The following is a 22,628-nucleotide window of genomic DNA, read 5'->3' as shown; positions in this document are numbered from 1 at the left end:
TGCAAGGCAAATGCCCTACCCGCTGTGCTATTGCTCCAGCCCAGAAAGTGAACATCTTTCTCCTCCCCGCTTCACATAAGTCACTCGTGGGGCCCACGGACATCAGTATTTTGAGAGAATCTTGAATACTTCCAGGCCTGGTGGACTGAAGTGTTAAGTGTTATTAAACTCTTCAAATGTTAGTGATGCTGCCCCAAGATCCACGCAGACAGAGCCCAGGGACAGGAGGCACCCACTCACCAGTCCCTCACAGGAGTAGTTGACCTTCAAGTAATAGGGGAACCCCAGGTACTTCTGCAAGGAGAAATTGTTTCAAGGTGCAGAACACGGTGGGGGGGGGGGGGGGTTGGAGGACGAATCTGACGCCCTCAGGCTCGCCCGCTTCCCGCTCCCCTCACCTCCTGATCATCGTTAGGTAGGTCCACCAAGCGCCTGAACTCTTCGTCCACTTCGTTCAGGGGCTCTTGATCTGAGAAGTGATCGTAGGAGTTCTTCTTACCGATGTTTTCAAAACTGCTCAAGACAACCTCCCAGGAGCACTTGTCTGGGCTCTCCATCCCCCGCAGCCTCCACGGGACCGAAAGCACCGCCAGCAGTGCACACAGCACCCGTGGGATCTGCAGGGTCGGCCGCGCTGGGCCAGCAGGGGTCATCGCCGCTGGGCAGCACACAGGTGACTCCAACCTGGATAATGCGGGGATCAACACCGGCCCACAAGACTGCGCTGGGGAGCCGCCTTCACAGACGCTTCCTGCGCTTCTTGTACCTAACCCCAACTCCGTTCGAACTTCCGGACAGAGCCCTGCTCTTGCTCCTGACCGAGTCCCTACATTTGCTCCTGGACTCACCCCGACTGCTGCGTCGGCCCCTACTCTTATTCCTAGTTCTGCACCGGCTCCTGGCGCCACCCCTGCTTTTGCTGCGGAACTTGGCCCGACACCGTATCCTGCCGCGGCTCGGCTGCCAGATGCCCACTCTGCTCCAGGCCCAGCCTCCATTCGGGCAGCTGGTCAGGCACCTGCCTTGCGAATCGATCAGCTTCCACGTCTCACACTTGACGCCGGCGCGGTCCCCGGCCCTCGCGCCCTTCGTCATCCTCCGCGCTCGCGGTCTGCTCGCTCGGCGGGAGCCCCGGCTGCTGTCTCCGGCCCTGCTCCGGGTCGGAGTGGTGAAGATCTTGCACCTGAGGGCGCCGCGGCTTCTTCTCCCGCCCCCTAGCCTCTCCCGGCCGCGCCCCCTCTTCCGTATGGAGATGCAGACTTGGTAGCGGCCCCGGCACGTGATCCCCCGCAGCGTGCGGAGGCGGGACGCGGGCGTGCGGCTCTGCCCCCTTCGCCGCCTCCCGCCCTGGCTCAGGCTCCGCTTCTCGCTCGGCGCTCGCTCCCCCTGCACCGAGCGCTCGGGGTCCGGCTGGCCCCCGGCCTCGCCGGCGGCGGGCGCCTCGGGCGGCGCCGGCTCCTCGCCCCGCCCCCGCCCCCGCCGCTCGCCCCGCCTCTTGGCGGCGCCCCCGGGGCCTGCGAGTCGCGGCCCCGCGTCGGTCTTTTCGGAGGCGCCCGGCGCCCGCTTCACGCCCTTCGCTCTCTTCTCGCCCTTCGGCCGGTCGGCGCCCTCGCTCGGGGCTCTCGCCCCCTCGCTCTTGGATGTCTCCGACGTGTCGTCGCGCTTCTTGGCTTTCTTCCCGCCTTTGGCTAGCTCCTCGCCCTTCCCCTGCTGGTCGCTCTTGGCCCGCTCGACGCCCTTGACGCTGCCCGCCGCCGTGTCCTCGCCCTTCGCGGCCTGCCCGCCGCTGCTCGCTCTCGATGGCCCCGGGAGCTTCACCTTCCGCCGCGGCCGCTTGGCGCCCCTGACGCTCTTGTTGGCGCTTCTTTCCATGCCCCGGACCCCGCGGATCTAGGCGCCGCCTCGCTCCGCCCCGCCCCTACTCATGGTCCCGCTTCTTCTTTAGCCCTTCTCTCTTTTCCCTTGCTCTCCCTTCTGCGGGGGTCTCACTCTTCTTTGCCCCACCTCTCACTGCCTCTCCCCTCCCCTTCGTGGCCCCGCCCCCGCCCCCGCCCCCCACATCCCTCCCCTCTTCTCCCCGGCCCAGAGGTACCAGTCACTTAATTAAAACCGGTCAACCGTCACTTGGCCGCTCCGGTCCCGCCCCTTCTTGCCCGTTCTCAAAATGGCCGCCCACGCTTCTATAACCGACTTCCGTTCCGCAGAGCCCCGCCCACCGCCCGCCGGTCTCCATGGTAACGCGGCTCCGCCCTCGGGCGAGGGCGCTGCAGATTATTTGTAATGGGAAGGAAACCACCCCCCTTGTTTTTCTACCAGTCAGGCTTGGATAGCAAAAAAAAAAAAAAAAGAATTGGCCACCTTATGGGAATGAATCCTCCTTTTGCAAAAGCTTAACACCCGTCTACAGAACAGAGATGAGACAACCAACTTGGAGCCAGAGAGCTAGTACAGGAGGTAAGGCACTTGCCTTGCACGCAGTTGACTACGGTTTGAGCCCCAGTATCACGTATGGTCTCTCTAAGCACCTCCGGAGGTCTTTCCTGAACACTGGAGTGTTCAAAAGTGTTCCAAGCGCTGGAGCTGTGGCCCAAACTACCACCCAGCCCAAAAAAGACAATCTCTTACAGACCTAGAGGGTGTCTGGGTAAGTAAGTATTCAATAAGTTAGTAGTTTCTATTTGCATTCTTTTGCCTAACAAAGACTAGTACCAGGACTTCTTAAAGAACTGCAAAGCTGGGGCTGGAGCAATAGCACAGCGGGTAGGGCGTTTGCCTTGCACGTGGCCAACCCGGGTTCTAATCCCAGCATCCCATATGGTCCCCTGAGCACTGCCAGGGGTAATTCCTGAGTGAAGAGCCAGGAGTAACCCCCTGTGCATCGCCGGGTGTGACCCAAAAACCAAAAAAAATAATAATAATTAAAAAAGAAAATAAAGAACTGCAAAGCTGACTTCACAGGTTTCAGACTCATCCAAAGAGCTTGTTAAAACAAGCTCTTGAGCCCCACCCTCAGAGTTGTTGATGCAGTAGGCTGAGGTGGGGGTCAAGAGTTTTTATTTCTGGGGCTGGGGCGACTATACAGGGAGTAGGGCATTGGCCTTGCAAATGGCCTACTCAGATTCAATCCTTGGCATCCTAGATGGTCCCCTGAGCACCACCAGAAGTAATTCCTGAGTGCAGAGTCAGGTATAACTCCTGAGCACTTCTGGGTGTGGCCCAAACACATGCACACAAAAAGAGAGATAATATATAAGGGCTGATTATCCCAAGGAGGTGCTGCAGGTTTTAAAAGGGCTGTGGGAGAATGATGGGTCTCTCCAGGGCCTTCCCAGCTCCCTTGAGTGGGTGACAAAAGGAGCGGAAATGAGACTATTAGGAAAAATAAAGTGATGTATTTGTATATGTGTATATAAACATATGCATGCACACATAACATAAATAACAGACTGCATAAATGTTGATCACAGGGCAGGAGAAATGGTGAGGTACAGCCTTGCACATGGCCCACCCATGTTTGAACTTCAGCACCACAGGCACCCTAACCACTGCACCATCACTCTGGCCCCAGCAAAAAAAAAAAAAAATTAAAGCAACGACGATAGCAGAAATTCGCCGCCTTTTCTGTGATTGTCAGACATTGTAGTGGAGTTCTGCAGATGGAAGATGTCAGATTCTCTTACAGGTCAGTGACGTAGGTACTGCTCTCAGCCCCGGATTAGCAAACTCAGGCATAGGAAGACGAAATCACTTAACCACAAAGCCACAAAGCTTGGGACTGATAGGTTGAATTTAGGCGCCAGAGAGATAGTACAGGGGTTAAGTCACTTGCTTTCCACAGGTTGACTCCTCCCCACCATAAACTAAGTAAAAGGGAAGTTCAGTGCACCCCAAACACACATACAAATGGTGTTGCTAGAATCTGCCCAGGAGGAACATGGGAAGCTGTGGACCTGGAGCCCATCTGGGAGAAAGACTAATCAGCACTGGATACTTCTCTGGTGACTTCTGCCATGGGGGGGAGGGGGGAGCTACATCCAGCAGTGCTCAAAGGTTACTCCTAAATCTGCACTAAGAAATCATCCCTGGCAGGACTCATGGGATGCCGGGGATCGAACCCAGGTCAGCTGTGTGCAAGGCAAGTGCCCTGACTGCTGTGCTATCTCTCCAGCCTCAAGTTTCTTTTTTGTTGTTTGTTTACTCAGTTTTGGGGGCCCATCTGGTGGTGCTCAGGGTTTGTTCCTGGATCTGCACTCAGGAGTCTCTCCTGGCAGAGCTCAGGGGACCATACGGGGTGCCAGATATTGAACCCAGGTCAATCCACCTTACCCGCACCACTATCTCTCCGGATCCCCTTTTTTTCAGTTTTCTTTGGAGAAGCAGGAAAGCAATCGTGGTGCTGCCCATGTTCTGTGGTTCTCAGGCCCTGTGGGACCAGCGGGTAGAGGATATGGTACTAGGAACAAAACCCAGAGCTTCACACAGGAAGGCACTTGCGCTAGCATTTGAGCCACATTTAGCTGTATGTATCATGTACTATTTTGATGCTTATTTATTTGTTTGGGGGCCACATTTGTTGTCCTCAGGGCTTCACTTCTGGCTCTGCTCAGGGATCACTCCTAGTGGGGCTCACAGGACCCAAATTGTGTTTGATTCCACAAATCGAACCTGGGTCAGCTGTGTGTTAGGCAAGTGCCCTACCTGGATGTACTAGTATGACCATGGCCCCTCCTGTGTAATCTTATACAAGTTACTTACTTCTCTGGGCCTTCCTTTCTCAACTATAAAATGTGGGAAATGGGCCTTACCAGAGCTGCCAAGAAACTTCACTGAATTGTTCTGTATCAAGGGTTTGGAACAACACTCACCATCTTGCCAGCAGAGAAACTGCCCAGTGCCACATCTCCAAAGGAGCACAATTTCCCATCTGCCACACAGGTAGGGGGAGGGTGTGGGATGGGGGAGATACTGGGGTTTTTGGTGGTGGAAAATGTGCACTGGTGAAGGGTCAGGTGTTTCATCATTGTTTCATCATTGTATGACCGAGACTTAAACTGAAAATTTTGTAACCGCTCTCACGGTGTTTCAATTAAAAAAAAAAATAAAAAGCATTTCCTGGTTGACCAACCTGAGGCCTTCTGGGAAGTGGATAGATTCCTCTTTCTGCCTGAAAGCTTAGCAGCCCACAGCTACACCTGACACCCTCTGACATAGAACCAGCCCAACTCCACAAGTGAACCTCATCAAACTGGCACGCCACCAAATCATCCCAGATAGATAGCTCCTGGACCACGTGGCCACATACACAGCTGCATTACACCTCAGAATTTCACAATACTATCAGCCCAGTAGGGCCACAGCAAATTTGATGGGAAAGTTGCATATTTTAAGGGTATTTTTTTCTTTTTTGCTTTTTGGGTCACATCTGGCGATGCACTCAGGAATTACCCCTGGTGGTGCTCAGGGGACCATATGGGATGCTGGTAATCGAACCTAGGTCAGCCGCGTGCAAAGCAAACGCCCTACCCATTGTGCTATCGCTCCAGCCCTGATCTAAGTTTTGATAATTACATCTGCCTATGTGCTATAACAAACAATATGAAGTAAATTTGTTTGTGTCTACAAGGAGGCAGACTGGGGTGGAGGAAGGGAAACCGGGGACATTGGTGGAGGGGAGGTCCCACTGGTGGTGGGATTGGAACATTGAATGCCTGAAACAACTATCTCATGAACAACTGGGTAACTCACGGTATATTAATAAAAAAAATTTTTAATAAAAATGTTTCAAAAGGGCTTGGAACAGGACCAGTCTTGTCTGTGTGTGTGATGTGTGTGTGTGTTTTAATAATTTATCTTTGGGACCAGAGTGATAAGATAGGGAGGAAGGTATTGCCTTGTACATAGTCAATGCTTTTCAATACCCGTCTACCCGTATGGTCTCCACAAGCCCTTCCAGGAGTGATCCCTGAGCACTGCCAGGGGTGGACCAGAAACCAAAATGGAAGAAAAATTTTGATGGATTCATTTATTTTCACTCCTTCCCCTCTTCCCACTTCCGTTTGTTGTTGGTGGTGTCATGATGCCGGGGGTTGCAGACATGCCAGGCTAGCGTGGTTGCGGGGCTCACAATTGGCTGCAGTGTTCACTGGTATCTGACCCCTTTGAGGGGCAGTGCCAGCAAATATGCTCTGCAGGAGATGCAGTTTTAGTTGGGGGACACACGTAAGTCATCGCTGTGAGGCTCACATGCGCTCACCAGAGATCACATTTTCTGACTGGTGCTTGCTGAGGTCACACTTCTTGTTTGTGGTGCCCACAAATACCTGTCAGCTGGGTAGCCCAAAATCACCTGCAGTGCCAGGACCCACAGACAGCAGAACGACCCCACTGGAGCATGTGGGGTACTGGGGATTTGTACTCACGACCACAGGCTTTTTTTTTTTTTTTTGGCTTTTTGAGTCACACAGGGGGTTACCCCTGGCTCTGCACTCAGGAATTACTCCTGGAGGAGCTCAGGGGACCATATGGGATGCTGGGAATTGAACCCGGGTCGGCTACGTGCAAGGTAAATGCCTTACCCACTGTGCCTTCACTCCAGCCCCAGGACCACAGGCTTTTGAGGCAGGGCTCTGAGCCCCTGCACTATTTATTTAAACACTCTTGAAAGGATATGGCTCAAATGGCTGGTTGTGTGTGGGAACCACACTGTGTTTGGTTCCCAGGACTATGATCTCTTGATCACCATTGAGAGTGATCAAACTATTTAGCTGGGGGCTAGGGCTTAGGGGTCACACTCAGCATTGCTCAGAGAGGGGCTCTGCACTCAGAGATCACTCCTCATCCTCAGGGAATCCTCTGCAGTGCTGGGGACCAAACATGGGCCAGCTGCATGCAAGGCAAGCACCCTACCCACTGAACTATCTCCCCTCTGCCAAATGGTCCTACTATGCAAAATAAAAGAGTCAGAATAACTGAGTGAGAGTCATGAGTGGCTTTAGCATGATAAACTGTGTTGACTTCTCCCTCTGCTTCCCTATTTCAGTAACTCCCTGTTGCCTTTGATGATCTGAGATGAACTCACAGATTGTCGTCTGAGCCCCTGGCAACCTCCATGTGGGCCCCAGCAGGCATCACGGCCCTGACCCTGTGTCCCATCCACCCTCCCACGCCTTGGCAATTGGAAAGAGTCATGTGGCGAACCAAGCCCAGTCTTGTTCAAGAATTCCCTGACCTCTGCATGGAACCTACAGCCCTGGCCTTGATCAAGGCGGGTGGTCACACCCCCAAGCTAATCCAGTGGGTAGCTCAGGATGAACATGTGACTATTTCATCCAGTAAGATGGAAGAGGAGGGGCCAGAGTGATAGTACTGTGGGTAGATATTTGCCTTGCATGTGGTTGACCAGAGTTCAATCTTCAGCATCCCATATGGTCCCCCCAAGCACTGCCAGGAGTAACTCCTGAGTGCAGAGCCAGGAGTAAACCCTGAGCATCGCTGCGCGTGACCCAGAAAAAAAAAAAGAGGGAAGAGGAGTCTGCTGGAAAGCTTTTGGGGAAGGTCTCCTTGCTTTCAAGAAGATAAGATGGAAAAGAAGGGATGTTTTTTGAGTCCTTGAGCCCCTGGGTTTGATCCCCTACACTGCAAATCAAAAAGATGATTGTGGGGCCTGAGTACAAGGGGTAAGGCACTTGCCTTGCATGTAGCTGACCCCAGATTGATGCCCAGCATCCCCTGTGGTCCCCTGAACTTTCCAGGAATGGTTCCTGAGTGCAGAGCCAGGAGTAACCCCTGAGCACCAGGTGTGACCCAAAACCAAAAAAAAAAAAAAAAAAGGAAAAAAAAAGATCCTGTCAAATTGTGATGTCTGGACCAGTGGCAGCTACTTTGGGGCCACAAAGGGGAGTCCACATGGAACCAAGTCTCCAGTTGAGAGAGCTCTAGCAGAGACAGAGGGTATGAGTTGCTCCCAGAGCTGTGCCTGTACTCCCAGAGCTTTCCCCAGCTCTGATCAAGTGCAATATACAATCGCAGTATGGTTTCAACCAGGTCTGATCAAACCTTCCTCATTTGCAACCCAAATTTTCCTCTGTGGATACAGCAAAGTCTGATTTCTCCAGCCTGGTCTCTCCTCATTCCCACCTGCGGCCCCAGTCCTGGGAGTCCTATGACTTCCTGACACCCACCACTAGGTGTCGCTCTAGCCCTCCACACACAGCAGGTTCCAGTCCAACTTGGTTTAATACCTTCCCTCCCACGCCGTGACTCAGTTTCCTCATAAATGGCAGGCGGTAGTGTTAGGATCTCATATGTGAGTCCGAAGGCCTGGGCCGGTCAGTGCACGCAATGACGAGTAACAGGCCAGGCTTGTGAGGTCACTCTTGGAAGCCAGGACCCCAAGGCGGGGACCAGGACTGCTGTTTTGCAGACAAGGAAGCTGAATGTCACTTAAGATGACCGGAGTGCCAGGGGTCCAGGCAGGATGGGTTGAGCAGGACGGGCACCCAGTGTGCCTCCTGCAAGTGTTCTCAGCAAACCTACAGAGCTGTCTTCACCAGGGCAGCGCCTTCTGTGATACCCGGACCTGAGCTGCTGCTATCCTGATTCAGCCTCCTACCAGCCAGGAAGATTCTATACCCGACAGAGCCCAGGGTTATCCATGGAGACACTTGAGGAAACAAGGAAGAGCCACCTTCTTTCCCCACAAATCCTCCTGTGCCAGCACTGAGTTTAGGTATTCCTTCCTCCAGGAAGTCTTCCCTGACTTTCCAGGCTAGACAGGCCATGTCTCCCTGTCACTCTGCTTTCCCCACCGAGGTTGTGTCCAGCCTGGGTTGTCACTGTGGGGGGGGAGGATTGGGCTGCAGCCCCCAACCCCAGCTGAGAGCAGGGTTCAGGCCACTGCAACTACTGCTGTGTCCACAGTACCTCCTAGCATGACCGGCACAAAGTGTATGTGTTTGGGGGTGGGGAAGGCCGTTTGGGGTAAGTGATACATTCTTTCCATTTATCAGAGGAAGAGGCAATTACTGCTCTGAGAGGACCAGGTGCTTACCCAAAGTGGGGGTGACCCAACTCATGTCTGAACTGAGAGTCTGGGAGATGAGAGACGGAGGAAGTGAAAGAGAAGCAGTGGCTGGGGACGCTCTGCAAAGTGCTGATCCCAGGGTCTGGTCCCAAACTACAGGGCCCCAGATCACAGATGGGTGGGGTCCAGAGGGTCCCCCAGAAGGTCCAAACAGCCCCACATTGCAGGCTCCAGCATCAAACCTTCTGGCCAGTTGGCCAAGTGTCACTGGGAGAGATAACAGATTCCCCTGATCACCGCTTCAGAGATCCTCCCAAAAAAGAATGAGAAAGGGGCTCACACATGGCCGACCCGGATTGATCCCTGGTATCCCATATGGTTCCCAATCACGCAGGCATAGTCCTTGGGTGCAAAGCCAGGAGAAAGATTCCTGAGCTGTGCCTGGTGTGGCCCAGAAAAATAAAAACAAAAAGAATGAGACTGGAGAGATAGCACGGGGGTCAGGCACACTTGCCTTGAAACCCACCTACCGGATTCGATCCTGGAACCTCACAGGGTCCCCCAAGCCCTGCCAGGAGTGACCACTGAGCACAGAGCCAGAAGTAAGCCCTGCGCATCTCAAGATGTGGCTCACAGAGAAATAAAAGGACAAGAAAACAAAGAAAGGATAAGAGGGGGAAAGAGAGGCCCAGAGTCCAGGGAGACAAGAGGGGAGAGGGTGCTGCCATGGGGTGCCCGGCAGAACCCCGACAGGGAAAACACAGGATGGAGCGCCGGGGGCTGTGTCTCATTGCCTGGACATGTGCTCTTGGCTGTTTTGTGGCTGTCGGCTCAGTCTTGGGGGAGCCCTGGCCAGCTGCGGCTACCTGGGGATGGAGGCATAGTCGGGGTGGGAGCTGGTGGCCAGCTGCTGCTGTGATTCCATCGGGGGGCCCAGAATGTCCGCCTGGTCGTCCTCATCCTCCGCAGTGCCCGCGCCGTCGAGGTGCGTCTCAGGAGGCAGCAGGAAGAGCTCGGTGAGGCCATGCAGGTCGGCGAAGCGGCGGAAAGTGTGCAGTCCCAGCATCAGGACCACGAGGCCCAGGAAGAGGTAGGCTGCAGGGAGGGCAGACAGAAGGCTGGGCTCAGACCCGGGGCAGGGGTCTGGGGATGCTGGTCAGCGCCCATCACCCTCAGATCCTCCAGGGCAATCGCCCCCAGGCACTCACCGGTGACCAGCAATTTGTACAGGGCGCGGTAGGGCTGTCCGGGGGCCTCCCCGGGCACGTAGTCCCCCAGGCCGATGGTGGACAGGGAGATGAAACAGAAGTAGATGGCGTCCAGGAAGCTCCAGTTAGCCTCCAGGGAGGTGAAGATGGCAGCGGGCAGCAGGAAGCACGTGATCACAATGACGGCCAGCAGCGCCACCAGGTGCCAGCGTGCCGCCCGCCGGGGGTGCCAACCCCAGCGCAGGCTGAGCCAGGTGAGCGGTGCGCGGGTGAGCAGCAGGGACAGGCGCTGGGCCGAGGCGGTCAGCAGCAGCATGGTCAGCGGCACGCCCAGCAGCGCGAAGGCGATGGTGAAGGCCTTGCCCCCGTCCGTCAGCGGCGTCGTGTACCCGTAGCCTGGGAGAGTCAGGCGAGAAAGCCTTGTGTCTGGACATCTCCGGAGCCCAGCCTCCCTTCCACCCCGGGACCTGCTGCTGTGTGCTCCTGCCAGTGGTTCGGGCCAAGGCCACCACCGCTGACCTCTCGCCAGCTTCTGCATTTGAGGCTTTCCAGCAAATCTGACAGCCACTGGCTTGGTGGTTTCTATTGTGCTTGTTTGTTTGTTGAGTCACACCCAGCGGTGCTCAGGGGTTACTCCTGGCTCTGCACTCAGGAATCACTCCTGGTGGTGTTCGGGCGACCCTATGGGATGTTGGGGATCAAACCTAGGATGGCCACAAGCAAGGCAAATGCCCTCACTTTGCTGTATCATTCCAACACCTGGCTTGGTGGTTCCTGTCTGTTGCTCTGCCCCTCTTCACCCACCCCTGCTTTCTTTTTTTATCTTAGTTTTTGCTTTTTTAGCATCACCCAGTGATTACTCTGTACCCAGTGCAGAGCCAGGAGTAACCCCTGGCTCTGCACTCCTGGAATTACTCCTGGTGGTGCTCAGGGGACCATATGGGATGCTAGGGATTGAACCTGGGTCAGTCCCAGATTTCACCCGCTTTCTTTGAGTATCATCTGGAGATAGATTTCCAAGCCCATCCATGGCTTCACCTGATCCTGTCCACCAGATGCCTCCTTGTCTCCCCTCAGCCCCCAGAGTCTGTTCCCCCACTGCAGCCTTTGGGAAGCCACAAACATCCTGAGTTTAGTCCTGTATGCACAGAGGCCACCCCAGTTCCAAGGTGCAAGAGAGAAGTGTAGCCCCTCACATTTCCCCAGAGCCTCACCTCAGGGCCTTTGCACAGACTGTTTCCCCTGGCACCCTCTTCTGCTGGTTTTCCAGGGCCCCCTCTCTCCCCACTGTTAGAACATGGCTCAAATGTCACCTTCTTGATGAGGCCTTTTACTTTAAATTAATTTTGGGGTTTGGAGCCACACCTATCAGTGCTCAGAAGATACTCCTAACTCTGTGGTCAGGAGTGACCCCCTGGTGGTGCTCAGGAGACCTTATATGGTACCAGAATTTATCTAGGTTAGCCACATGCAAGGCAAGTGCATTAACAACATTTCTACTTTCTCTATGGCCTTTTAAATATATATTTTAAATTTTAAAATTTTATTATTATGGCTTTGGGCTGGAGCGATAGCACAACAGTTGGGCGTTCGTCTTTCACGCAACCGACCTGTGTTCGATTCCTCTGCCCCTCTCAGAGAGCCCGGCAAGCTACTGAGAGTATGGAGCCCGCACGGCAGAGCCTGGCAAGCTACCCGTGTGTATTGGATATCCCAAAAACAGTAACAATAAGTCTCTCAATGAGAGACGTTACTGGTGCCCGCTCCAACAAATAAATGAGCAACGGGATGACAATGACAATGATTATTATGGCTTTAGGGCCACACTTAGCTATGCTCAGGGTTTACTCCTGGCTAAGTGCTCAGGGATCACTCTTGGTGGGGCTCAGGGGACAATATGGGGTGGAATCAAACCCAGGCAAAGCAAGTCTCTTATGCACTATACTATCTCTCCAGCCCATGGGGCTGGAGCAATAGCACAGCAGGTAGGGCATTTGCCTTGTACAAGGCCGACCTGGGTTCGATACCCAGTATCCCATATGGTCCCCTGAGCACCGCCAGGGGTGATTCCTGAGTGCATGAGCCAGGAGTAACCCCTGTGCATCGCCAGGTGTGACCCAAAAAGCAAAATAATAATAATAAAAAATAAATAAATAATAATACTATCTCTCCAGCCCTAATGTATGAATAGACTTAAGCCACCAAACTCTTTTTTTTTTCTTTTTGGGTCACATCAGCAATGTTCAGGGGTTACTCTTGGCTCTGCACTCAGGAATAACTTCTGGCGGTGCTTGGGGGACCATATGGGATGCTGGGAATCGAACCCAGGTTGGCCGCGTGCAAGGCAAACACCTTACCCGCTGTGCTATCGCTCCAGCCTCAACTCTTTTTTATAATTTATTTTTTAATTGGTGAGTCACAGTGAGGGTACAGTTACAGATTCACACATTTTCGTGCTTGTTTTTCCCTCATGCAATGTTCAAGAGCCCATTCCTCCACAGTGTCCATTCTCTACCACTTATGAACCCAGTATCCCTCCCACCCCCCCAGCCTCAACTCTTGTGTTTTAAATTGGCTAAGATTGGGGCCAGAGAGATGATAGTAGAGGGGGAAGGTGCCTGCTTTGTCTGGGGCCAGCCCAGATTCAGTACCTGGCATCACAGAGGGCACCCTACACACCACCAGAAGTGATCCTTGAGCACAGAGCCAGAAGTAAATCCTGAGACCCTCTGGGTGTAGCCCCCAAGCACTTCCCCAAAATAAAAATAAAATAAAGAAAATGGTTGCTGTAGGGCCAGAGATGTGGCTAACAGGTGGTTAGCATGTGCAAGGCACTGAGTTTCATTCCAGGCATTGCAAATCACTGTGGTCAGGTGTGGCCCCTCTAAAGTATTCTAAAATAGGGCTAAAGAGGAATGGAACCAAGCAGGTGGGTGTTTTGCCTTATACGTGCTGACCGGGGTTAGATCCTTGGTATCCTATTTGGTCCCCAAGCACCACCAGGAGTGATTCCTGAGTGCAGAGCCACGAGTAAGCCCTGAGTACCTCTGCATATGACAAACAAAATAAAAAATGGGACACAAGAAGGATTCTTCCATTTTCCTTGGACAGATGGCTGCCTAGAAGATACATTTCATCCTCTGTTGCACCTTGGTCTGAGCAATGAGCTACATTCATGCAAAAAAAAAGCAACTTCCACTAAGCTTCACTCAAGAGGGGGCTGCTTGCTTCCCTGCTTTTTTCTCTCCTGCTGCTTGCTGGAACACACACTTAAGGGTTGGCGCTGTGCAGCCACCATGGACCATGAGGTCACCTTGTCAGAGAGGAAATAGGAGAACCTCTGACTGGGCCTTGAGTTAAAGTGACCTAGTAAACTAGTAAACGTCCATCTGATGAAGCTACTGTGCTTGGAGAATGATCAGCTCCGAGTCCAACTCCCATTACTAACAGAAGTTTGATGATGAACGACATCTGCTCTTTGAACCTCGCTATCCTCAGAGTGCTACAAAGTGGGCTCAGAGGCCATCCCATCCTCCAGTGCCAGAGTAAGAATCTCAACAGTGGGAACGGGGTCCTGAGGGACCTCTCCGCCAGCCCACCTGCCTGGCAGTGAGGACTCCTGGGCCCAAACCAGGTCTTGAATATCTGGAGAAGAAACTGAATACAACTTTGGGTATAGCAAAGACAGTTGGAGATTCAGAGCTGGCAGCAAAGCTGTCAATCAAAGGTGGAAAATCAGGAAAGAAGGGGAATCTCGCTGACCCGGCTTACGAGGGTCCTGGCCATTGACAGTCCAAGGACTTAGGTAAAGAGAAAGGGACAACAAGTGTCAAATCAGATATCAGGAATGGGGGGAAGGCCAGGGAGACAATGCTCTGAATCTCCAACTGTCTTTGCTATACTCATAGTTGAATTCAATTCTTCTCATTTTCACAAAGACTTACCTTTTGCTTTCTACAACACCCAACAGTGCTCAGGGGCTACTAGGCCTAACTCAGTGCTCCCAGCAGTGTTCGAGGGATCATGTCATACTGAAGATCAAACCTGGACCTCCTCCCTGCCAAGCCTGAGCTCCAGCCCATTGAGCTCTTTTGCCAACCCACAATTTACTTTGTCTTGTTTTCTTCCGCTTTTGTGGTTTTGTGCCATACCCAGATGCACTAAGGGTTTATTCCTGGCTCTGTACTCACTTCTGGAGGGGGTTGGGAGACTTTAAAGGGTGCCTAGGATCAAACCTGGGTCAACCCTGTGCAAGATAGGATCCTTACTTATAGCACTGTCTCTCTGGCTCTGCCATCATTTACATTATTTTTTTCTTTTTGGGTCATACCCGGCGATGCACAGGGGTTACTCCTGGCTCTGCACTCAGGAATTACTCCTGGCAGTGCTCAGGGGACTATATGGGATGCTGGGATCGAACCCAGGTTGGCTGCATGCAAGGCAAATGCCTTAGCCGCTGTACTGTTGCTCCAGCCCCCCCCATCATTTACATTTTTATGTTCTTTCTTTCTTCTTTTTTTTCCTTTCTTCTTTTCTTTCCTTCCTTCTTTCTTTTCTTTCTTTTCCTTCCTTCCTTCCTCCTTTCTTTCCTTCCTCCTTTCTTTCTTTCTTTCTTTCTTTCTTTCTTTCTTTCTTTCTTTCTTTCTTTCTTTCTTTCTTTCTTTCTTTCTTTCTTTCTTCCTTCCTTTCTTTTTCTTTCCTTCTTTCTTTCCTTTTCTTGTGCCAGAGTACTGAACCCAGGGCCTCACACATGTAAGGCATGTGCTCTGCCACTGAGTTATATCCCAACCTCTTAATATGCACATATACATATACATATATGATCAATGGAGGCTCAGTAAACCCACTGATATATGTAACTATATAAATGGATATATCAAGGCACCAGCTCTACTCCTGGCTCTAAGCTCAGGGGCCACACCTGGCAGTGCTCGAGGGACCATATTCAGTGTCAAACTATTGTTGTAAGGACAACAACAACAAAAATAAAAACAAAACAACAACAAAAAGAATATTCAACAACAACAAAATATCTTTGCAGAAGGAGCTTATTTAAGGCAAGTGCCTTGGGGCTGGAGCAATAGCACAGCGGATAGCACCCCTCCAATCGTTTGAGTAAATCAAAGAGATTGTACAGGGGTTAAGGTGCTTGCCTTGCATAAGGCAACCTGGTTTAATCTCCAGTACCCCATAGAGTACCCCAAGTCCCTTGGGAGTGATCCCTAGAGCTGTTGCCATAGTACAAAGGAGAGGGTGTTTGCCTTGCACGTGGCCGACCTGGCTTCAATCCCTGCCATCCCATATGGTCCCCCAAGCACCGCCAGGAGCCATTCCTGAATGCAGAGCCAGAAGTAACCCCTAGACATCGCAGAGTGTGACCCAAAAAGAAAAAAAATAAAGGAGTCATCTCTGAGCACAGAGCCAGGAGTAAGCTATGATCACCACCGGGTGTGACACCAAAACTCCCCTACACACAACACAAAACAAAACTTGAAATCTTTTGTAGGGGCCAGAGTGATAGCACAGCGGGTTGGTGCTTGCCTTGCATGTGGCCGAGCCAGGGTCTATCCCCAGCACCCTATATGATCCCCTGAGTTCACCAGGAGTGATTCCTGAGTGTAGAACCAGAAGTAAGGCCTCAGCACTACTGGGTGTAGCCTCAAAACCAAATAAAAAATCAATTAAAAAATTATATACCCCACCCAGAGATGCTGGGCTGTGGGTGAGGGTGGTGGGGACATTTGAACACGGGCTGGCGGTGGCATGTAGTATCTGGGACTGAGCTAAGGGACCTGAACATACTCTGCCCCTGGGCCTGCCTGGCTGTGTTCAGCAGCATCAGAACAGCTTCTCTTTCCACCATCCTCACAGCAGCCTTCTTCACCCAGGGTTGGGGGGAGTGTGGTGGACTGGCTAACAGCAGGGGCCCTTGAGGCCTCACTGTGTGACCTGAGGCCAGCTCCCCGCTCTCTCTGAGCCTGTTTCCTTGGGGTACTGGGGAAGGACAGGGCTCCTCCAGGTGGCTGCCTGCCAGCACTGCTGAGCTGAACCGGCCTGTCAGAGCCTGTCTGCGGTCAGTTCCCACCAGGAACTGCTCGGGCAGAGAAGCGGCAAGGGCTCTGATCCCATTTTACAGCAGTGGGAAGCCGGGGTGTGTGTGTGGGGAGACCTGGCCTGTCCCGCAGCCCGCCCGGATGCCTTCTCAGAAGCCAGGAGCTGGGAGGAGGCTCTGATGTGGCCCAGGAGCTGGCGGGCAGGCCCAGGCCAGGCTGGCATGGGGCAGGCAGGCAGGAGGTGAGGCCTCGAGCTGTTGTCTCTGAGAAGGAGCTCCCTGGTCACAGCCTGGGCTGGCCTCAGCCCCCTTGGGGAAAAGGTAAAGGCTGTCACTTTTATGTGGGGCCTGGGGGGAGGGAAGAGAGAAACTTCTCGGGGCTCAGGGCTTACTCCTGGCTCTGGGCTCAGCGATCACTCCTGGCAGGGCTCGGAGGTCCCTATGGGATGTCGGGGATCGAACCCAAGTTAGCTGTGTACAGGGCAAGTACCTTCCCCACTGAACTTTCTCTTCAGTCCCAAAGATTGCCACTTCCTGGCTGGAAGGGGGAGCACAGAGTCGACACAAGCCCCTTTTCAGCCACCCTGCCCCCAGCAAAGAGACAAAGAGGAGAGGAGCTCCCAAGGGGCTACAGAGGGTCAGGGCAGGGGCTGGGACTAAGTACCCCACTCTGGTACTAAGGCAGAAGGGGCAGGCCTGGAGGATGGGATGAGCCAGTGGATGTGGGGGTGCTCCACCAGAGCAGGGAATATGGGGGGCAGGTCAGTGGGGTCAGTGCCCTGGCTTAGCTGGGCCTGGGTCCAAAGGAAGGAGGGGACAGGCTCCACTGGGGGCCTTTACAGACTCACAAAAGGAATTGGGAAGGGCTATCCTCAGGCAGAGGGCTGAGAGTAGGCTGTAGTTGTTCAGGACCTCAGGTTAGATTCCCCAAGCCCTCATGGCTCCCCAGCACAGCGCCAGAAGAAGCCCCTGGGCACCGTCAGGCATTATCCCCCAAAGCCAAAAAAAAAAAAAAAAAGAGAGAGAAAGAAAGGAAAAGAAAAGGGGAGAGAGATCGTATAGGAGTTAAGGCACTTTGCCTTAGGGTGCCGTCTCCTGAGCCCCACCGGAGTGATACCTGAGCACCACCAGGGGTCACTCCTGAGCACAGAGCAAGGAGTGTGCCCAGAGACCCTCAGGCTGTGGCCCCCAAACCCAATAAACAAAGCAAAGAGAAAAGAAAGCCTGAAGAGTTGGGATAGGGAGCCACTACCAAGGAGGATGTGGGGAGGGGGCTCAGGTCTTGCAATGATGGTCTCAAGTCCAAAGTAAATCAGGAGAGCGATGGAGTAAGGAGGGAATTGGGGTTTTGGCTGAGGGGCTGGAGGGATCCCAGGTCCCCAAGAAATTCTTTTCCTGGGCAACCCAGGGCGGACAGGAGACCCTGAGCAAGATGTTGAGTTCCCGGGCCCACGATTGGGGGGATTTGCTTTTGACAGTGTTGAGGGTGTGGAGCCCATGATTGGTGGCATAGTGCCCCTAGCACCCTTCTTAAGGGGTTACCATGGCCCCGTGAAGGGGTGGGAGCTTCAGTGAGGGGCGCTGCAGGGACTTGGCTGGAGTCCGGACCCCTCCCACACCCACAGTGGGGTTGGTCCAGGAATGGACGCATCCCTGCAGTGGGCTCCCCCAACCCCATCACCCCATGTCAGGTGTTAAGATGGAAGCAGAGAGGCGTCTCACACACCCGGTTGACCAAGAACCGCCAGGAGGGGCGGGGTCCCCTGAACAGTCACTTAGGAACGTTCTCCTCCACCCCCACAGAGCAGGCACTCCAAACGGGGGTCTGAAGGTGGAGCTGGGACAGCGTCTCAAGAAAGGCACGGCCCCTGCAGGGGACTCACAGGTGCCCCAAGAGTGGAAATCTCGAGAGGACCTTTTGCTGGGCACCCAGGATGGTGCTGGAAACATCCGGATCCTGACATGCAGTATCCTCAATGGGCCTCGGCGTGTGTGTGTGTGTGTGTGTGTGTGTGTGTGTGTGTGTGTGTGTGTAGGGGGGGGAGGGCACCCTGGAGGTGGCCCGGGAACAGCTGGAGTCAGGCTGGAGGCGGTGGTGGCGCCTGGGCTGCGGTCTGAACCCAGGTCAGGTCCCGCTTAAACGTTCTGAGGTGGGTCGCGGACCGGAGCGGCTGGTCCCTAAGAAGGTAAAGACGCGCGGATGCGAGGGATGCGGTCCCGGATCTCCCCGGCAAAGATTGGGATGACATAGTCCGGGAGTGAGCTGGGCGGTTTCCAGCTGCAGTTAAAGCTTGAACTCCGCGAGCCTCTCCGGGGCTCTGGAGGGACTCCAGGAGGGCAGGGGGTTGTGAGCGCGGGGACAAGCCGCTGGGAGGGTTGCGGGCGGGCTGGGGGTCCCCGGTGCCTGCTGGCTCCCGAGTCGGGGCGGGGGTGCGCACGTACCGACGGTGGTGACCAGTGTGCTGGCGAAGAAGAGCGCTGAGACGAAGTCCCAGGCGGGGTCCGACGCGTTGGCGACCCCCGACGCGTTGGCGACCACGAGGCGCCCCAGCCGTCCGGCCGCCAGCACCCGCTCCACGAAGGCGTCCAGCTCCGGGGGCGTCACGCACGGGCTGTGCCGCAGCAGCTGCTCCCGCAGCGCGCCCAGCTCGGCGCGGAGCCGCGCTTCGTGCGGCCGCTCCAGCCACGCCAAGGCCAGCGCGCCCAGCGCCAGGTACGCGGCATAGGCGGCCAGCGCCCCAGCCAGCAGCGCGCCCCGCCGCATGGCGCCCCCGAGCCCCGCCGCCCCGCTGACGTGGCCCCCGCCCCCGACGGTCCCGAGCCGAGTTTCAGTTCCGGAAGGGACCCAGTTGCGGCCACCAGCGCCCCGAAGAGGAAGGAAAGAAAAAAGGGGAGGGCGGGGGGGGGGGGGTTGGCGGGACGCTCCGCCCCCGGGAAACTGAGGCACGCCCCAACGCCAGGTGTTCGGACTCTGAGGGTGGAGCCCCGCGCTGTCTAGGAGGCCAACGTGGAGGCAAAGTCTGGGGGTCCTTCACCCCTTTTCCATGGCTGAGCTCTCGGGGTTCCCCGAGTACCAGAGATTGGTACCCGCCAGTCTCTGCCACCGCCGGACCCACGCTCCCCACTCCCCGGGCCCCGCAGCTGACCCGCATCCCGCCGCGGGGGCGGGAGACCGAGCGGGCAAACCAGTTCCCGAGGCCTGAGCCGAGCCGCGCATCGGAGTGGGGGTGTGTCCACGGGAGGGGACGTCTCAGTCACAGCCGAAGACCCCTCCCCAGTGGCCTCCTGTCCCGCTGGACATTCCCAGGCAGCGCGGACCCTCAGCTCTTGCCCTACTCCGCTCTCAAGCACCCACTTTCTGCCCTGCTGGGGACACTGCAGTGACCAAGACAGCTGTTGTCAGAGCGCTCAGGGCGGGAACAGGGAAGCGGGAGGACAGTGGCACCCCAGGGAATTCGAGGGAGTCTCAAGCAGGAAACTGATGCAGCTGGAGGGAGGAGGGGTTTCCAGAAGCTTCCAAGGAAGGGATATCTGCGCTCACCCGTCAAAGATGAGTCCGGGGGGTTGGAGCGATAGCACATCGGGTAGGGCGTTTGCCTTGCACGCGGCCAACCTGGGTTCGATTCCCAGCATCTCATATGGTTCCCTGAGCACCGCTAGGGGTGATTTCTGAGTGCAGAGCCAGGAGTGACCCCTGTGCATCACTGGGTGTGACCCAAAAAGAAAAAAAAAAAAAGATGAGTCCGGGTTTCTCTTAAAAGAATCACAGAAAGGGTCCAGAGCCAAAGACAGTGCAGCAGACAGGGGTGCATGTCTTGCATACCATACCGCCTCTGGGTCTGATCCCAGCGCCTCATATGGTCCCCTGAACACGGCCAGGAGTAATCCCCCAGTGCAGAATCTGGAGTAAGGCCTAAGCATTGCCGGATGTGCCTTTAATAATAATAATAATAATGGCTGGAGCGATAGCACAGCAGGTAGGGCATTTGCCTTGCACGTGGCCGACCCGGGTTCGATTCCCAGCATCCCATATGGTCCCCTGAGCACTGCCAGGGATAATTCCTGAGTGCAGAGCCAGGAGTAACCCCTGTGCAGAGCCAGCTGTGACCCCAAAAAAAGCAAAAAAAATAGTAATAATAATAATAATAATGGAGCTAGAGCTAGAGCGGTTACGGCGTTTGTCTTGCATGCAGACGACCCAAGTTCAATTCCCAGCATCCCATATGGTCCCCAAGCACCGCCAGGAGTAATTCCTGAGTGCAAAGCCAGGAGTAACCCCTGTGAATCTCTGGGTGTGACCCGAAAAGAAAAAAAACTAATAATAATATTATTATTACTGTGGGTAGGGCGCTTGCCTTGCATGCAGACCTGGGTATAATATCTGACATCCCATATGCCCTCCCGAACACTGCTAGGAATAATTTCTTAGTGTAGCCAAGTAACCCCTTAGCATCACTGGATGTGCTTCCCCCCCCCAAAAAAAAATAAAAGAACCACGAGAGTCCTCTGTTTAAGAGGGGCTGTTCCTTCCTGTCCCTGTACATTCCTCTACCTTCATCCCCACTCCCCACTTCAGCCCCAATCTGACCAGCAGTAGCATGATCCTGACCCCACCCCCTTAGACACACGCAACTTCTATTTGAAATAGTACAGTTCTCAGTATGACAACCCACAAGAAGATAATACAAACAGTAACTGTAGCTGCCAGAGACCAAGAGATTTACAATCTTCAAAGGTTTTATGCCCACCAGGGGCTTCTAGTAAATGCTTAATCCTCCCTAGATTATTCCCATTAAGCAGAGAAGACAGTTGAGGCTCAAAAATAAACAGCTGAAGCTCCAAAAAAGCAGTGGGCTGGGGAGATGTCTCAAAGGGTTGGAGACAGCCCCAGGTTCCATCCCTGGAGCCTCCAGGTCCCCAAGCACCGATGGGTGTAACCCCCAGAGCACCAAGCCAGCATCACTGGGTGTGGCCCCCCCATAGAAACACATAGGGCACAGACACCAGCACAAATGACCAGAAGTGAACATGAGGCCAGCAGGATGTCAGAATACTTGCTTTATTAATTAACAACAATGGAAAGTCACAGAAGAGATGGATTTGGGTGGGAGGCAAAGGACAAGGAACTGGGGTGAACCCCACAGGGACAACCTAAAGCAGATGTGCGGGGCTGGAGCAATAGCATAGCGGGTAGGTCGTTTGCCTTGCACGTGGCCGACCCGGGTTCGGTTCCCAGCATTCCATATGGTCTCCTGAGCACCGCCAGGGGTAATTCCTGAGTGCAGAGCCAGGAATAACCCCTGTGTGTTGCCGGGTGTGACCCCCCCCCAAAAAAAAGCTAAAGCAGATGTGCATCTTTCCTCTGTATTTTCCTTTGGCACAGAACGGGGCTGCCAGTGAGCAGTACTCAGCACTGAGCCCCCAGAAAACCAAGTCCTCAGAGGAGAAAAGAAAAGCCACAGTGGCTGGGGCTCTGTGGACACCCTTCCGGAGTGCTATCACTGCCTGGAAGTCACTTCCACCATATCTTGGCCAGAGATAACTAGAGCGGAGGGAGGAACAGCAAAGAGGAGGCTTAAAGGGGGGAGAGAAAAGGGGAGACTGAGGGACAGAGCAGAACCTAATCAAGTTTCATATGATGGAACCCACAGGTGAAGCCAAACCACATGGTCAGAGGATTTCTATGAATTTCTGGGGATATGTCTGGAAAAGGGTTTTTCTTAGACATGTTTTTTTCCACCTCTTTTGGGTGCTTTTTTCTCATGCTCATATTCACTTTCATACCTAAGCTCTTCAGAAATTGTATACGCAATGGACTTCATCCAGTGCTATTTTTTTAAATGTTATTTGGGGGTGTGGGGGGGTAAGGACCACACCCGGAGATGTTCCGGAGTTAACTACTGGCTCTGCACTCAGGAATTACTCCTGACGGTGCACGGGGGATCATAAAGGATACCAGGGATCAAACCCGGGCGGCCGCGTGCAAGGCCAGCACCCTCCCCGCTGTACTATCTCTCCAGCCCTCCTAACCGGCGCTATTTAGCCCCTGAGGATCGCAGCTGGACCTCTCCTTCCCTGCCCCACGCCTTCCCGCGGCTCCGGAGGACTCCCCCGATCGAAAGGAACATCTGCCGACCAAGGACTCCATTTCCCATCGACCCCTTCGCTCGCCACCTACGTTTCCCACCAGGCATGACAGCGCTGATTCCGAGAGTAGCTCCCGGCACCGCCCTCCTGGCCCTAGGCTCGGGACTCGGAGGCGGCCGTCCCCGACCTCCTCCCGCCCCCGCCTCTTAGGCCCCGCCGACAGGTCTAGGCCTCCGTGGAAGGCGTGGCCTCAGCGCGA

The 22,628-nt window shown here is 54.3% G+C and overlaps 2 protein-coding genes across 2 annotated transcripts in view; both read right to left on the bottom strand.

Annotated features, from left to right (window-relative positions):
• Positions 1-1,994, bottom strand: part of CATSPERG (cation channel sperm associated auxiliary subunit gamma) — a 29,996-nt gene extending 28,002 nt beyond the window's left edge. The window contains exons 1-2 of the mRNA XM_004601052.3: positions 399-1,994; positions 241-294 (exon numbers count right to left, since the gene is read on the bottom strand). Of these exons, the coding sequence (XP_004601109.3) occupies positions 241-294; positions 399-998 (654 nt within the window). The 5' untranslated portion in view covers positions 999-1,994. The remainder of the gene's footprint in view (positions 1-240; positions 295-398) is intronic.
• Positions 1,995-5,906: 3,912 nt separating this feature from the next.
• Positions 5,907-19,046, bottom strand: KCNK6 (potassium two pore domain channel subfamily K member 6). Its single transcript, XM_004601051.2, has 3 exons — positions 18,725-19,046; positions 10,231-10,626; positions 5,907-10,117 (listed from the first exon to the last, which is right to left on the bottom strand). The coding sequence occupies exons 1-3, from the start codon at positions 19,044-19,046 to the stop codon at positions 9,885-9,887; spliced, it is 951 nt and encodes a 316-aa protein (XP_004601108.2). The 3' UTR covers positions 5,907-9,884.
• Positions 19,047-22,628: the final 3,582 nt, after the last annotated feature.

The sequence above is a fragment of the Sorex araneus genome, chromosome 8 (assembly GCF_027595985.1).
Source record: "Sorex araneus isolate mSorAra2 chromosome 8, mSorAra2.pri, whole genome shotgun sequence".
In the NCBI taxonomy this organism is placed as follows: domain Eukaryota; kingdom Metazoa; phylum Chordata; class Mammalia; order Eulipotyphla; family Soricidae; genus Sorex; species Sorex araneus.
Note: the sequence above shows the minus strand (reverse complement) of the source record. Positions and strands in the feature narration are given on the sequence as shown.

Excerpts from the sequence above, each read along its gene's own strand:
- KCNK6 (XM_004601051.2), bottom strand. The coding sequence starts at position 19,046 with ATGCGGCGGGGCGCGCTGCTGGCTGGGGCGCTGGCCGCCTATGCCGCG. Across the intron at positions 10,627-18,724 it reads CACACTGGTCACCACCGTCG|GCTACGGGTACACGACGCCG; the intron begins GTACGTGCGCAC and ends TGACTCTCCCAG. Across the intron at positions 10,118-10,230 it reads GTACAAATTGCTGGTCACCG|CCTACCTCTTCCTGGGCCTC; the intron begins GTGAGTGCCTGG and ends CCCTCCCTGCAG.